The 18055-nt window shown below is 33.9% G+C and overlaps 1 protein-coding gene across 1 annotated transcript in view; it reads left to right on the top strand.

Moving 5' to 3' along the window:
- LOC118200660 (allene oxide synthase-lipoxygenase protein-like) overlaps positions 1 to 18055 on the top strand; it is an 80265-nt gene that overhangs the window by 30906 nt on the left and 31304 nt on the right. Inside the window, exons 5-7 of the mRNA XM_035372622.2 lie at positions 3819 to 3951; positions 7056 to 7151; positions 9881 to 9977. Of these exons, the coding sequence (XP_035228513.1) occupies positions 3819 to 3951; positions 7056 to 7151; positions 9881 to 9977 (326 nt within the window). The remainder of the gene's footprint in view (positions 1 to 3818; positions 3952 to 7055; positions 7152 to 9880; positions 9978 to 18055) is intronic.

The following is an 18055-nucleotide window of genomic DNA, read 5'->3' as shown; positions in this document are numbered from 1 at the left end:
CTGGCTATTATTTGAGAGCACCACAGATCAGATTAATCTGCCTTCTAATGAAACCTAGCTTGACGCCACCGAAGTCGCAGATGGCGGTGATTTGGAGTTAGTGGTTTGGTCTCTAAAGGGCTGCCCGAGGCCAGACGCCTTAAGTAATCAATTTGTCAAAGTTCGCTATGCCACTCTGTGGCCAGCAAAAAATCGAATGTTTTCTGCAGATGCAATGGGACACCCGCCAGACATGCTGCGAATATGGCAGTCTTCTCTTTGAGTGGTGGTACCTTCCCATGACTACTGCTGCCAAGACAAATACACAGTGGATACATCCCTGTCAAGACTTTCTACTATATCTGGAAAAGAAAATTCACCTTACACGGTCATTTTCAAACTCAGTAAGCTACTCATACTGCCTTCTTCGTCTCCTTAAAGGATTTCATCACTGAAATCTCGTTCACAACGCCCAGTCCGAAAGATAAATAAAGCATCCGAACTTTATATCACGTATTTAAAGCAAACGGGATTTGCATGGTTATAGTGGTGCTACTAGCGCCAAACTTTAGCATAGTGGCGCTATTAGCGTTCTAGCGTTCATGGTGCTTCTACGTTACTAGCGTTCATAGTGGCTCTACTAGCGTCGCTTAGAGCGAAACTTGAATAGACGTCATTTTTCAGATGAGCAAACATGCTTTCCAAATTTATTTTATATAACAAAACTCCTTCTTGGTGTTGTAATTTCATTTTACATCAGTATATACATAGTGAGAGAGAAAGAGAGAGAGATACAAATAATAGGTATACGCACCGTGTCCACAAAAAGCTTTAGCGGGCCTTTACTTTCACAAGCAAAGGTAGCACATATACTTCCAATTATTAACCCTTTAACTGTCAAGTTATTTTGATGATTGGGTACACAAATTGTCAAATTTTTTTATTGGAAAAACCAAATGTAGCCGAAATAAACATCTCCCGATATATATTCGGGTATGACAATACGATGCACTCAAAAAAAAAATTACCCCGAGAAATACTCGGGCGTGACATTTTCGAACACCAGTGCTGTGCCCGAGATAATCTCGGGCATGACAGTTAAAAGGTTAAAATGTTTTAAGTTACGGGAATATTCATGTTTGACATTTTATATATACCAAAAAAAAACTTGTTTTATAAAAATGATGAAATATAACTTTTCGTACGGTCCTCATGTTCATATATTTATATATAGAAAACTTTACACTCATTATAAAAAATAAAAAAGCAAAATGTTTGATTTCCATATAATGAAAATTCACCTAGATATACAATACTTGGAATATTTGATGTTATTTTAAACTTACCTTAACGAGGTTGTTGATAAATAATTTAGAATAATTCGAAACTGATTTTTCCTCCTTAAATGCTATTTAATGACATCCTTTGTGGTTTACTACTAACATTCTTAATTTATAATTTTGTTACAAACGGGATGCCAAAATTTATCAGTTTTCAACCCCTAAAAATACTTTGTTAATACTCTGATGAACTTTTAAATAATCAATAAAATAATAATCAGTGCTTTAAAATAATAATCAATGCTTTAAAATAATAATCAATGCTTTAAAATAATAATCAATGCTTTAAAATAATAATCAATAATCAAATAAATATTGCTTTAAAATAATAATAATCAAATAACCATACAAAAAATAATTTAAACTAGAAATATTTTAAATTTTTAATACATGCAAATAATGTTATTAGTTGGGTAATGTGCCAATACTAAAGTCTGCCAGTGTTTCCCAAAACACGAATTCTGTAAGATTCTGTGGAATAATATGTATTTTTGTGAAACATATGTATTGATCAACACTTTTTACCGCAATCTGCGCAGAAATGTTAGTTACTTCATCTGGTAATATCGGAAACTTCGTTTTCCAAACTTATATTTTTAGTTGGGTAGAAAAGCAAACATTTCGTTCTTCTGCTTGTGTACTGCACTGAATATGATTTCTAACTAATGAGTTTAAAATTTTCCTAAATATAAGTAAAGAAAGGGATAGGGTATGTATAAAACGTTAGATTTCGTAATGTTTACAGAAAGGATTTTTTTATTTTAAAAATGTCAAAACACGAATATTTGCTGCATTTAAAACGTTTTTGAAAGTATGTGTTTATGACCAGAGGTGATTGGTACTTTTCCGTTTTGTCGGCGCAAACGATAAAGTCGCTAATAATGGTACAACTGATGCCAAACGGAATATCTTCGCTGGTAATTTTTTACGCCTCATTTTCAAAACAAGTCGCAGCCATTTCTTACCAGATTGATTGTTTCTTTCAATACTGGCATACAATTACATAGAATATTTACAAAGATAATTGAATTTTATGCCCTAAGACCACTCGCGGCAATTGAGTCAATTAGGATGCAATCACACCGCTCACCCGAAGGCGAAAATATAGAAAAGGCAAAATCAAGGGTTAAATTCACAATTATATTGAGAATGCACTAGCGAAGTAAAGCACTACGGTTTTACATAATTTCTGAGTAAGCTATTCGTGCGAATTGAAATAATTCTTGCATTTAAACTTGTATTCCAAATTAAGATTTAACTTGAAATTAATATAGATAATTACTGAGAGAATTATATTTTTGTAGCGTAGTTTACGTGAGATGAGATCACTTAAGGTCACGTGATACGAACCGGCGAATCAGGATGTTGAACCATGATAGCATAGTAAATTCTTAAATTACAAATTTATTGTCTTTATTTGTTGACTTTTTACAAAATTATAAACTATATTAAAGTGTTTATGCCTTCAAAATAAAAAATTCTTAGAACTAACATTTGTTAACATTTTATATTTGTATTCTGTATGTTGTCGCCAACAAAGTCTGCTTGGCGAGATTTGCGCCGGCGAAACGGAAAAGTACCAATCATACATATACTGCAGATACATAGATCTTATGTTTCTGGATACTTTAACTTATTTGTATTTTCAATGAAAATACTAAAGGTGCTTACGCATTAACGCAACCTCATTGACGCAATTTGGCGATATTTTACAGATGAAAACGTAAAAGTTAGTTATCGGATGCACGTTTAGTGGTTTTCGCTCTTTTTTTAGAAAGATTCCCAAGCTATTGATATTTATCGTAAGTCGGTAAATGTTATTAACATAGGAAAACAAAACATACCTTAGCAATTTAAAACAGAAATTTGAATTAATTAAATAAGGATTACGTGATGCAGTAAAAAATAAAAACGCATTCTTCTTCAAAACTTCCTGTCATTTTTTTCTCGCTGTTCGTCTACCAAAGTACACAGTGATCTATTTTCGCTTAAGAAAATATCAGAGAATTGCTGGGACTCGGCTTCATGCAATCTTCGGCTACAGTGCCTATGAATGAAACATATTTCCTCCTTATTCTCTTTAGAAATTTTTAAGCCAAATTCTGTATTCCTGTAGAAGTTTTGCCGCAGTTTCCTCCGTTGCTGGCAAATTTCACAAGCTCACATCTTAAGACATATTTTAAGACTTTAATAAATACCGCGATTTGTTTATAAAAACCATCGAAACTTGGAATATAACAATAAATAAAGCATAAGAAAGTGGCGGCATTGCTTAACTGAAGGATCGTTATGAGCGGGATTATCGGAAGAATGGTTATGCGTGTGGTTGCCAGAGTTTGGCACCTCCTGAAAATTTGGCGATTTTTACTAAGGTGGTTGCGTTAATACGTAAGTACCATACTAAGCACATGAAAACTAAATTGAATCACTGAATCTTTCAATTTTTGGAAGGAATGTTACCCCATGTGTATGAATTTGTTTTCTAATATTTCTTCATAGTTTTGGAGTCACATCCGAAATGGTAGAACCGTTTTTAGAAGATTTTAAGCTAGAGGATGCTATAGCAGCAAAGAAAATCTTCATAGTCGACTTAGGAATCCTTAAAGGCATAAATTGTAAAGACGGTCGATTAGTAAGATATTTCTTGGTTCTTTAATTTTTAAATTGAAGTATGAACGTTATTATTTGTGTGATATTATGCAGTTGATATAAAATAATTTTATTCTTCTCTGTTGTTTAGTATTTAAGGAAATACACATGTGATATTTCTGATATTTATATATATTTTCTGATATTTATATAGTAGATGTAGAAAGTTGTTAAGTATAGATAATTGTGAACTATCAGATCCAAGTATTAGGTAATTTCTTGCATTTATCTATTCAAATGTCATCTTAAATGTATCTAACTGATACAAAATTTTCGTTCCTTATGAAAATAGCAAGAAATAAATCATAAAAATCTCAGCGTTTAATTTTTTTTCTCATTTTGTATAAGATTTTTACTAAGATTAATAAAAGAAGAGTTTAACAGAAATATACACATAATTTCCATGCATGTAAGACTAAACGCTGTTCAAAGCATTTATGAGAATAAATAAATGAAAACCAATAATATCCTTAAATGGGCTAATGAGTTTTTACTTCATAACGTTTTAATATATAAGCTTTAAGATTGTAATTTAAGGTCTCAACATATTTCAAAATGCAATCGAAAACGAAAGTAAAATTATGAAATAAAAAATGAAGCAACCGAGGTGATAAGAGTAACAGATCAAACTCTAAAATCCATCCTCGAAGCTCCTCTTTCAGCATCTTTCACTCTATAATCTAATTAGCATAAGGAATGATCAGAACGGTCTATTTAAAATACTTCTTGACGATTTGAAAAAAGAAAAAAAAAGTGTTACGCGAAAAATTACTCTGAGCATTGTGTAATTTAAATTCCTTTTCTAGCACTGTAAATTCTAAGCAATGTTTGAGATAATAATTGTACCTACAAAAGATTAAATGCTATGAGAAGCGTATCATGGTGGGACATTTTTATAATTCGCATGATTACGCTTTGGAATCCTGAAAATGCAACATTTTATAAATATTTAAAAAGGAAAAAAAAAAAAAAAAACATTTATCAAAATTTACGGAAAAGTAAATTCAGAAGCTTGTAACTCGACACATAAAATATATGAAATTTCTTTAACTTGGATGGTGAACCTTACGAATGCATTAATGTAACCTTACGAATATAAAATATCCTTTTCTAAACAATGTTTTCGTAGTAATTAAATGAGAACTCTTGCAAGTATTAACCACATACTTAACCATATACTGCAACATCTTTTAAAAATTTCGTGCTCTACAATAATGTTTACAGTATAATACCACAGCATTTAAAACAGTGTCCATTAAAAGTTAAAACAATATCACTTCAAAAGGTAAATTTAACAACGAAGTTAACTTAACGAAAGGAAAGTGCAGCATGTACGCAAATTTCGCGCACGCTTGCAGCCGCAATGGATAGTCTTGCAACGAGGTCCTCCAGTGAGTCAACGGGAGTCTCGTAAATGATGCACTTCAGATGGCCCCATAAAACATTCCAAGCTGGATAAATCTGGCGAACGGTCGAACGGGTCCACCACGGCCAATTCATCGGCCCGGAAATGTCCCATCCAAGTAATTACGGATCCGTACGTGGTTATGGGCTGGTGCACCATCATGCTGGAACCACATGCGATCCCGAACGACAGCCGGAACATCCTGCAGCAATTCCATTAGCACCTCTTGCAAAAAAATATGATAACATAAGCCACTGGCACGTGCAGGTAAGAGGTATGGGCCTATGAGGTAGTCGTTAACAATACCCGCCCACACATTCCCGGAGTAGCAGGTTTGGAATGCATGTGGACGTGTGCCGTGTGGCTTATGAGTTGCCGACAGGTGCATGTTGTGGCTATGGGAGATGTCATCCTGTGAGAAAGTTGCATCGTCCGTCAATAGCACATCCGATGGGAAATCCGCCTGCGCCGCACACTGCTACAAGAACCAATGACAGAAATGAACTCGAAGAGGATAATCTGTCTCTTGCAAGGCTTGGACTCTCTGCAAATGGTATGGGTGCAAACCATTTTCATGCAATACTCTCCAAACGAGGGAATGACTCAGCTGCAGACGACGTGCAATAGCTCTTGTACTTGTCTGAGGTGATTCATGCACAATGTTCAAGATGAATTCTTCAATGCGAGGTTGTCGTGTGCTTCTGCTTCCACTCCTAGTGCCAGAGGTGGCTTCAAATGACCCGTTTTCACGCAGAGACCGATGCAACCTTCCGAACATTGTGTGCTTCGGCATACGCCTATTCGGAAACCGTTCCTGGTACAACCGTAGCGCTGCTCTGCCGTTCCCATTAGCAGCACCATACATGAGATGCATGTCAGCTTTTTACCTGTGCGTAAACTCACCCATCACACTCGACATCAGAGTTACGAATGATCCTCTGATGCATCGGATCGTGGTTTGTCCGGCTCACTACCGCCCTCTACCGCTGCATTGCTAGCCAATCACAGCTGTAGTTCCTATTATTGTTAGTGTTCCCTTTTTTGAACATTTATTGTGAATACTGTATTGCTGCAAAGAAGCACTTTGCGTTGATTTTGTACATAAACACATTTTGTACATAAAATGCATGTTTTAGTACGCTCCACCACCCCTCCAAGTTTGTCCCATGATCTACGAAACACCCTGTATACACCATAATTGCCGATCAGTCAAACCCACTAAAGATTATTTAGTATCTTTGAATGTTCTGTTTCTAAGGAAATGCGTTTACGGTTTCTACGTTTTCGTGATTTTGCCATGGGGTGGAGTAAGCTTCAGCCAATTAGCCAAATGAGAAGTTAGATTCTCACGAAAAGCTTTTCAGGATGGTGTCGTTGCCTAACGCAGATATCTTTCATGGGTTCTAGCATAACTAAATATCGACTTAGACAAAGTTTGGAGAGCTGGATTTTAGAGGAAGTTTTTCTAAATATTAGAAGCACGTCTAACATTGTTTACTGTTTACTGGGATTTTGTTAGGTTGAATAAATATTCGCAGCATTTTATAATTATTAAATCGCGTTAATTATTTAATCTTCATTTATTTTGTTTGCTTAGACTTGTAAGTTTAAAATAAAAAATTCTCTTTATATTTTTATATTTTTCAATGCTAATTTTCTCATCGTGGTATTTTTCTTTGTAGCTATGCGCACCTTTTGCTCTGTTCTACCTCAACAGGCATAAAGAGCTGATGCCAATTGCAATTCAACTCTTACAAGAAAAAAGTCCAAACAATCCGGTAAGACATATGAAACTTCAAGCGATTAACACTAGAATTACCCACGATTAATTTGCACCTATTTAAACAAATGAGAAAATTTTAATGGATTGGTAATTCTAGTGTCAGAGGCCGTCATTGTTTCAATCAATATATTTGTGTTTTCAGTACCTTCTGGTGTTAATTTTGCTAATGTTTTTAGAAATATCATTTTTTCGTAAAAAATAAATACGAACCAGTTAATTATGTCAGGCTTTATTAACTTATTATCTCATTTTCTAAGAATAAATAGCCATGGTATTTACATATATTGGAAAGTTCGCCTTAAATTAAAAATGACATTTATACTATTTTTGTATATAAAAAGCATCGTCCTTTAAGGCGAATTGTTAACATGAGACATAGAATTACAAATTTTCCACATTTTGACACATCATGACTCTTCTACTTTAAAATATAGTACATTTTTACCCTGGTGATGTTTGAAAGCCTTCTCCATTGCAAGTTGTTGTTGTTATGACTAATCTCGCTTGCCTGATATCAAAACAAGCCCACGAAATGCATCGTGGCAAGGAGGCAAGATTGCACCTGCCGTTGGCCTTGGGTACCGTACAGGTAACAGTACGACTTTGCTCAGTTTCATCTTCAATTTTGATAGAGAGCACCCCGGGGGAACGGTTCCGAGGGTCTCCCACACCCTCTTCCCCTACCACTAACTTCTCGAGAGGACCTTCGGCTCGCCGTATATTTTGAGTGCCTCCATGCTGCACAAAGACTATACATTTACAAACATCAGTACCTTCTTCGGGATTCAAACGCTAGCCCTTCGATACGACAGAGTCGCTTACTACTATCCCGATTGTGCGGCTCAACTGCGAGTAAATAACGCAACTAAGGGTATCAAATTTCAACAAAATGCAGTGACTCCCGCGGTTTCAATCAAAACAGACTGAAAAGGAATCCTTTTATTTCAATGGCCGGTACTATTTTCTGAATCAGTTTCGTGGAACATTTAGTTGATGCAGGACCTTCTGAGTACTATACTTGCCCTCTAAGTAAAGTAACTCCAGGATTTTGATTGTGAGCAATTTTTCATAAATTGCCGGAAATGATCAACTATGCGGATTAAGCATCTTCAAAGGTTTTTTTATAATTATCCAAGTTATTTTATTATTTCAGTTTCTGTTGTAAATTTCTACGTTCATCTACTTCCACCAGAATGCAGAACGCAAATTAGTTAAAATATAAATCGAGTTTTTAAGTGCATCAGCGAGCACTTGGCAGCCTATTCTCGCCGTAAATCTGTTTCAGTTTTCGTGATATCACAATTTAATTTAGCGGCGCAAATTTCCGCTAGTCGATATATCTTCGCGAGCATGTATTCAAGGACGAGCCGAGGTTTAACTCGAGCATTTTAATTTGTAACTTAGCATTTGATTCCTTTTGAACTTGCGGTTTCGGTTACCCGAAAAACTTAGTTTCTGTTAAACTTTTAGTTTACATAATCATTATGTCGACGTGTTAATGATAGTTTTATTTTTATTTAAGGACGAGCCAAGATTTACCTCAAACATTTTAATTTGTGACTTTACATTTAATATCTTTTGAACTTATGGTTTCGGTTACCCGGCAAAACCTTAGTTTCTGTTAAACTTTTAGTTTACATAATAATCATCAGGTCGACGTGTGAATGATAGTTTTATTTTAAACTTTAGTTGTGATGCTTGTAGTCAGCTATCAGACGAGAGTGAAAGTCACACGCAGTCTTCTAAGAATACTGGGAGATGAATCGACACTTTTAAAGTGTTTAAGGTGACAATATAATAAAAATTTAAGTACTTTGATATTAGTTTAGACTAGAATATGTAATTTTAAATATATGAACACTTTAAGCTTATGTGAATGCAATATAGCTATTTATTCGCAAGAGCTTCTTTACAAAGAGATTTCGTTAGAACAGTTGAAGCTTTACGTAATTATATCTATGAACATGAGTATGTTGAATGTCAGAATAGTATGTAGATAATTCAGTGCTAGAGAATTCGCCGATAATTCGGTTGGTTTCGTTCTTGATCCAAGTTCGACTTTCAGCACAAGTTAACGAGGTAATATTTGAACAAATTTTTGAACATGTCCTCCAGTTTATTGGGGATACATTTAAAACTGTTACGCAGATGCGAAACCTTTTCCTGCCACTAATTAAAAGTGAAAATTCTTCAGCACAAAATAATAGTAAGGAGAACTATAAAAACGTTTATGCAATTGATACAAATACGATTATACATTTTCAGATTTAAAATGCAAAATATGACTAATGTGAGACGTATAATGTTTTCAAATTTAAAACAGCGTGGGTTTTAATGATACATTAATATAAGATATTTTACTTTGAATAAACAAAGTATTGCCGGAATAGCGATTTTTAGATTTTATGTTAGGTATTATGTATTGTTTGAGTATAAGATTTAATTTTACTAAATCTTCATATCTTTCTTCACATATGGTATCTTATTTTGTGCTCCTAGGTTTAAAATTTTTTCTATTTTTATTCGTATTGTTTTCATTAGCAATAGTTTTATTTCAAAGATAATGAAATTTCATAATTTTGAACTTGATGATCATAATTAAGTCGCGATACAAATTAATGTTTTGTACTTTACCAAATTAAGAAAAAACTGATAAGAATGCTTCATGAATTATTATCTCTCTGTTTTTATTGTCTCTTTCTATATTTTCTTTTTATTTCCTAGGTGTTTTTGCCTAATGATCCTCCACATACGTGGCTTATGGCAAAAATATTCTACAGCAACGCAGATGCTAGCTATCATCAGTCATGCACACATTTAGGTATAACTATTTATTCCTCATATGTATTGCCTTAAAATTAAGGTGTTGGCTTAAGAATAAATCCATAATTCCTATTATACATACTTAAACAACACTTTATGTCCAATATCAGAACAATACCATAAAGTTAAATCCAGTTGCTAGCATTAATATGCTTGGAAGGTTTAAAATTAGAATTTTTAGCCTGAAAGCGTAGATCAGTTAAATTTCTTCATCTACGTTTTAATGGTTTTTACCACAATCACGAGCATTTTAATTTGTAATGTACATGCATACATATACGTGTACAATATATGTAACTAGCTGAGAAAATATCTAATGCTCAGAATATACGAACTGCAGACTTTATACACAAAAGACTGAAATTCGAAAGTCAAATCAAAATTTCGAAAAATCAAATCACAATAATGAATTTCATCACATTGGTAAAGATAAATGCACAGAAGTCCAAGTTCAACCTACTTTCAAGAGACCAATATGATATGTGCATTCAAATAAAAAGAAGTTTTATAAAAATATTTTAGTGATATGTGTTAATATAGCAAACCAATATATTGTTCAAGCATAGGAGAAAATAAAGTCTTGGAGAAATATGAGTTTTCCACGTGTGATTCAAATTCCAAATTATGACTTTTTCTCAAAATTTGCAAACTGAACATTAGCCATTTTCTATCAAGGTACTTTCTACCACCGTACCTAGGTAAATACATGTATATATCCAAATATATCTATTAGTTTGACTGTTTAAATAATATTTAGATTTACAGAATATGTTTATGTATTTTTACTTATTTTCTTACGTAGATATGTAAAATACTTTAGCAATTCTGAAAGTAACTGTTTATGAGCGCATATATACGCGGGTTGGAACTTTAACAGGGGCAACCCAGATGTGTGCGCACCACAAAACGGAACCAGTTCTTCTGTTTATACCACATGTTAATGTTACAAACTATCTGTCTCACGATAGATGGATTACAATGTAACATTTTATGTGTAGGAATTTCAGTGTATGTTAATGCTCTAAAATGGTTGTAGCCACGGTATTTGGAAATAAGAACAGCGAAGTTGATGGTAAACCTCAAGGGCAGACTGGCATTTTTAGTGCGCAGTATTACTTTTCATTTTTGAAAACTATTGCAAAAGAAGCAGCAACAATTTCCGAAAATGAAATTAACCTATGACCACTATTGCAAAAGAAGCTGTTACATTTTCTGCAGAATTTTCCCAGCATTTTGTAACACAGGGCCTGGATTTATGTAGCGCAAACTCTTGCTGATTGCTTTGCTAAATTGTGTCAAGACTGCTCTTGTAACCGGATAGAATTAATAGTACGTGTAACCCTTGATAACCGTATTCTGTTAGTTTGGAAAAAAAACAATTTTTGATATAACTAATAATCCTTAGACTCTGTGAGTATAAGATTCTTAAGATGAGGGATCACTTCGAGGCATTCCACAGACTCTTTAGACAACACGCCGTTTCATTCGAACCAGCAGTAGAATAATCACAGCAACATACAGGGTGACCCAAAAGTAAGTACCTATTTTGTGAAATCAGACACTTTTTAAAAAAACTCAAGTCTTAATGTTTATCATGTTGAAAATGAACTAAATTTCATTAAATTATATTTTCGTATGTATCGGGTGTTACGAACTCAATAGAATTTTTATTTTGTTTTTATTCATTTGCAGAATTCTTAAATAATAAATTCAGAGTAACGAAACTTCTTCTTCACATCCCGTATTAGAGGGTCCCACCAGCAGCCGAGCGCTAACGTCTCTAAACACTGGTAGTTCGACCTTGGATAGAAACCGGCGAATGGGCTGTCTGCATGATTTCTTTTCCGTGTTAATTTCCCATTTGTAACGTAGATCCAGTTTCCCTTAAAGTATCCTCCACGAAGACATCACTCCTCCCAGGCAGATAGCTCTCGGGTTGCTTTTCCCTAATCAATTAACCTAACTTAACCATATCAGAGGAATAAAACTGAACGAAGTAAGAGAAAAATTTCAAAGAAAATTTAATCAACTTTAACCTAGAGACACAACGATTCGAACTACTGAAAAATTGAAAAGAACTGGATCCGTATGTAACAAGATAAGAAAAGGATGGTCAAGGATAATAATAAAACTAATAATAAATAATAAAACTGAACAAATTCTACAATTGAACCAATCACTTCGGTTAGGAAGGTGATGCTTTTGACTCAAAATGCTTAAGACAACAGTTCTCAGTCTTGCGTTCAACGCTTATAAAAAAAGATTTATCACATTTAGTTACTACATTCTATTCATGCAGAAGGTTATCCAAAGTTGCGCATAATTTGTTGAACAAATGGAAATTAAAAACCTGTTAGGTAACATCAGCTTTTGGAACATCCTGTACATTCAAAAATAATATTTTTAATACACTTTTAGCACATTCTAAACATGTTAAACATGAATAAACTTGAGTTTTTAGGAAGCTTCCCGATTTCACAAAAATTTTAGGTGCTTACTTTTAGGATACCCTGTATATAGTGGAGCTTCCATACCGTTAGCAAAGAAGCATAAATAAACTAACAATAACGTATAAAGACAATTAACGTTTCACAGAAGTATCTCTTTTGTGTGATTCGCAAATAAACAGTTTGCAACTATTATAGTTCTAACCCATATGTATTACATATGTATGTGCTCGTATATATACACACACACTGTGTCCCCACAAGTCCTTACGCAGTGTTTCTTTTTGCAATCGTTGATCGTAAGCATATACTTTCAGATACAAAAATGTTTTAAATGACGAAGAGATTCATGTTTTGTCATCCCTAAATTTTCAAAATTTAATTTTAATAAAAGTTATAAAATTTAACTTTTATACGGACTTCTGTTCCATATTTAAGAACATTTTATACTTATTATCGGAAAAAAAAAGAAAAAGATTGATTCACATAGGTCAAAAATTGATCGGATTGTTTAACTTCAAAATTTAGAATATTTGACACCAACTTGCTTTGAAGGGCCGGTTAATAAATAAATTAGAATTATAAGGTATTTCTTCCGCCTTCCTAGCGTACTTTCGTGGTGTAGTGGTTTTGCACGCTAGGCCGGTATTCCAGAGGTCTGTGGTTCGATTCCCGGCGAAGGTGATTGATCATTTTAAATCTTGTTTGCTTCCAAAAAATACCTAATGTCTCTAAAGTGGCGCCCGAACTAAAAGGGTGTTGGATGATGATTCTCCTTACACAGGATTTGGCGATTAGGTCCCCTAAAAACCCCAGTCGCCCTTTAAAAAGGGAGAGTATATAAGGTATTTCTCTCGACTTCCTAGCGTGCCTTCGTGGTGTAGTGGTTCTGCACGCTGGGTCGGTATTCCAGAGTCCGTGGTTCGATTCCCGGCGAAGGCATTTGCTAATTTTTCATCTCTTCTGCTCCTAAAAAATACCTAATGTCTTCACAGAATAATTCGAGATTGGTATTTTCCTTTTCAGTGTCGTTTGGTGATATTCTTTTGTGGTTTACTTAGGTCCCAATCACATTATGTTTCGGCTACGCGAGACTTGACGTCGAAAGGGACAACTCTCAGAACCCGCACAATTCCAGGAAACCCACGTAGCTAGGTTACCATTTTTACTTACTACAATGACTTGAACGCCAAACAGTAATCGATTATCTCTCAGACTGGGATGACGTGATGCTTCAGAAGCAGAACTTTCGTCTGATTAGTTGTCTCTACACGGGACAGAGGTTCAGCCGAGACATTTTCGGTGAGGTTTGAAAAAAAATCCCACGTAGCCGTAACATTGTTTCCGTAGCTTGGCGGGACTTCGCTTCAGGCGGGGGCTCTTTTTTTCTAGGAATCCTCCCGTTTAATCCAGTGCTACCAGAATCGTATATCTCAGAAAAGTCCCGTCTATCAGGGACTGTGTGATAACCTCTTTAGTGTGCAATATTCCTTAAATACAGCTGGTAGGCGGAAAGAATTTTCCCACAATTAATTTATAAGTTATAAAGCTAAAAATATGCTATCAATATTCTCATGAAATTTAATTGCCTTGAAGTTGTTATGAAATAATCATACAAAAAATTTATTGAAGTAGACATATTTTAAAAACTTAATTGGTACAACTATTGCTATGAACTATTGCTACGTTCATGTGCGAATACTAAAGCTTACCGGTGTTTCCCTACAACACGAATTTCATGATTCTCTGTAGATAAGATCTCTTTAAGGGGGTATAAGGTATTCCTCCCGCCCTTTTAGCATCCCTTCTTAGTGCAGTGGTCAGTACACTCAGCGTGTATTCGAGAGGTCAGAGGTTCGAGTCCCGGTGAAGGCACTGTTCCTTTTTCATCTCTCCTGCTTCCAAACAAATCCTAGTGTCTCTACGGGGGTGGGGAGTTGTATTGATCAATATATTTCACGATAATCCACACAGAAATGCTTAATTAATTTGTTAACACCGGCGAACTTTTTTTTAAATCGTATTTTATTCTTAGTTACGGACAAATGCAAGCATTTTATTCTTCAATTTTCGTACGATCCCTGAATATGATCAACAAATTTAAGGTGTAACATCTGTGTCAAGTACGAGAACAAACTTGTTACGTTTTATTTGTTACATGAATATAAAATTTTCTTAAAGAAACCAGGGCAAAGTATAAAAAGTTAGATTTCATATATTTACAAAATTGACTTTAAAAAAAAAAAAAATCCACCAAAATGGGAATCTTTGGCGTTAGATTAGATTGTGAAAAGGCTGCGTATGGACTATGTGGAAACGGTATATATGTATACGCTATAAGGCAGTGTTTCTCAGCTGGATTTTATTCCAAAGACCGGTAAAATATTTCGGTACGTTCTCGCGGACCAGTAAGTTTAATAATTCGGCCCACTAGCGCAATTTTTGGACAGATAGCTTGATATTTCGGGGATCGGCAAATATTTTTTGCGGACCGGCGGTTGAGAAATATAGAGTATATAAGCTAAAATAACTATTAAATAAAATAATTACAAACCATTCCGTGAAATAAAGGGCGTACTAAAATGTGCAGTAAATTTAATAGAAATGATACAAAAAGGGCAGAAATGTTATAACCTTTCTAGGGAAGCTAGAATTTGATACACTAAAGTAAGAGAGGAAAAAAAAAATAAAACAGTAACTAGATACAGCAAAGTGTAAAAGCACAGAATAAACAAAAGAATTCAAAAAAATGAAACGAACTATTACCTACGGCGTCATATCGCTTTAGGTGGAGGGCGATTGCATTATCTGGCTCTGTCTATCAAATTCTGTCTGTTCTGAAAACATTGTTTTACCTGTCCAACCTATATAACGTAAGAAAAGTAAAGTTTTCTGTTCAAAAATTCAATAGTAAGTTTCCAGTGATTAAGCAGGAAACAAGGTCCGCACAACTCGCTTTGGCTGTTTTGACAATGTTATCTCTCTATTTGTGCGTCTATATGTGTGTCACTATCTTTTCGTCCATGGTAACTCTTGTATAAAACTACCAAAATTTTCTGTTTTGCGTATTTAAGCTTTCTACACTCATATAAAGAGCTGATTAGATTTAGGGTAGAAATGGGCAACCGGAAGTGGTACTTTACTTGAAGCCCATAATAGATTTAATGAAAACATATATCAAAATATAATCCAAAACTTTTCAATTTCAGTATTTAAGGACTTTTGTGCATTCAATGGGAACAACATAATTAGATTTTGCCTAAAATTAATTAGCCGGATGTGATACTTTACTTGAGAACAGACTTTCGTTAAAAAGCATATTATGAGTTAAAATACATATTAGACTTCCGTTAAAAAACATATATACAAAACTTCTCATGTATGGAATTTTAAATACGTACGCGATTAAGAACAACATATTACATTAAATACCTTTTGGTATTACACAAAATGCAACGAGAATAAACTGATTATGAAGAAGCAGTTAAATGTATTAGCTTCAATCCTCAGTTATGTGTTCGTTTCAATTTTGTGTCGATTTTGTGTTTTTTAAGTAAAAGGATGTTGCCAACGAATGTTACTGTTATGTAGTATTATTTTTAAAGGAATAATATAGCAAATATAAATAATATAGCGGATATATAAGTAGGGCAGCAGTTAACACTCAACTGGGAATTCTAAAGATACTGCGATTTTAAAGATTTTGTGCTTTTGTTGCTAAATTTTCGTGAGGCTTAAGTGCTAAAAAAGTTATGCTAAAAAAGCTAAAATAACAAATAAAAATGTTGGTAATCTTATTAAGAAAAGGGAACGCTAATAATGTAAACTGAGAAATGACTGAAAAAGAAATGTATGGCAACGCATAACACCCTATCGGGAATTCTAAAGATGTGCTGCTTTTAAAACCTTTGTGATTTAGTGATTGATTTCTGAATCCAAAACACTCCGATGACTAGAGGATACGCTACGATCGATGCAATATTTTCAAATTAAGCATGAGAAAGAATGTGTACATGAGCATATATAGTTATCATTATCCATTGTATGTTGGAATAGAATAGTAAAAAATGTGTAGTTTTTAACACAATGAGCCATAGAAATTTATAAATTAGATTTATTTACCAAACGATCAACCGGAAGTGGGAGGCCATGTGCTAAAAACATCACTTTTTTGTATTATATGTAAGATATACGATAGCTGCTTTAAAAATAATTGGCGACCTCAAAATTAATGATTCTATATTTGGTACTCTCGCTCTAAATTCAACTGTTCTCCCAAATTCGAGATCCTTCCATGATTATATAATAACATCAAATTAACCAATCATAGCTTGTCTCTGCAATTACATCACACTTACTATAAATACTCTCTTGGCACAATAAACTACGTCATTCTTCCATTCCTTTCCTTAGCTTCTGCCATTGCTAACATATTTTCTATGCTTGTCCGTCTAAAATGATGTCGCCACCGTTAACCAGCGTATATATGAAATTATCGTAATTACAGAGTGTATGATTATAGAGTTATATTGTCTACGAGGAATCATTCTAGTGTGCTTGAAATAAAGATGATAATTGGCTGAACTTGGTTTCGTATCAACTTCTTCCTCACGACTGCAAGCTGATGCCTCCTACGCAGTAAATTATGGTATATATATATATATATATATATATATATGCATACACACGCATACAGCATGTCCACAAAAGTGCTTACCGAGCCTTCATTTTCGTAAAAATAGAAATATAGACTTTGTTGATATAGTTCGTAGATACTTCGGATTGCAAAATTCTTTTAAATGACGCAAAGATTCATGATTCTCCATTTTTAAACTTAAATAAATCAGGATTTCCTGACTTTATGAACACCCTATGTAATCATATACATAATAATTAATATTAGTTATGCTTTACATGTGATGGAGTCATCCAAGAGTATTTCAGCAGTTAATAGTTGCTGTGTTCCTAATTTGTTTTTCAGCCTTATTAGTTGCATATTATTTAACTTTCCATCCGCATCTCTGATTTCTAAGTAAAAGAATGTCAATACTTTTTACTCTAGAACTTAAATATTTTGCATATTATAATACTGATAACAGAAAACTTGAAAACACTGAACACACTCTTCACATTTTAAAATTTTAATTAATATCCTCATAAAACAAAAATTGTTTAATTAATAATATTATTTATTAAATTTTGTTCACAAATATCTTATCCGGCTTTATTTCCGCAATTGCTGGTGGTATACATATACTCCTATCACAAAAATATCATGAATAACGCAAATATCCATACTTTAGCAATTTAAATTTTAAAAATAATAAGAGTAGTTTTGGAAAAATTGCGAAATCTTAAATCTTTACGCGTTCCTCCGGTCTCTAAACTTACATTTAGGAAAATTTTGTACTCGTTATGAAAAATAAAATACAAAACTTTTTGACTACCATATAACAAAATCCCACCAGCGGCCGAACGGAAAATCGCTGAATACTCGTAGTTTGGTCTGGGTTTCGAATCCCGTTGAACAGGTTGATTGCATTGGCGTTTTCGTGATTTTCCCCAATTGTAGCATGTATACAAGCCCTTAGAAAATCCCTTAGAAATCACTTAAAATTTTCCCTTAGAA

Source organism: Stegodyphus dumicola, chromosome X1 (assembly GCF_044657685.1).
Source record: "Stegodyphus dumicola isolate Sdum_Otavi_A_Nest chromosome X1, ASM4465768v1".
NCBI classification, from domain to species: domain Eukaryota; kingdom Metazoa; phylum Arthropoda; class Arachnida; order Araneae; family Eresidae; genus Stegodyphus; species Stegodyphus dumicola.
The sequence above is the reverse complement of the archived record's forward strand: the minus strand, read 5'-3'. Positions and strand labels throughout refer to the sequence as shown.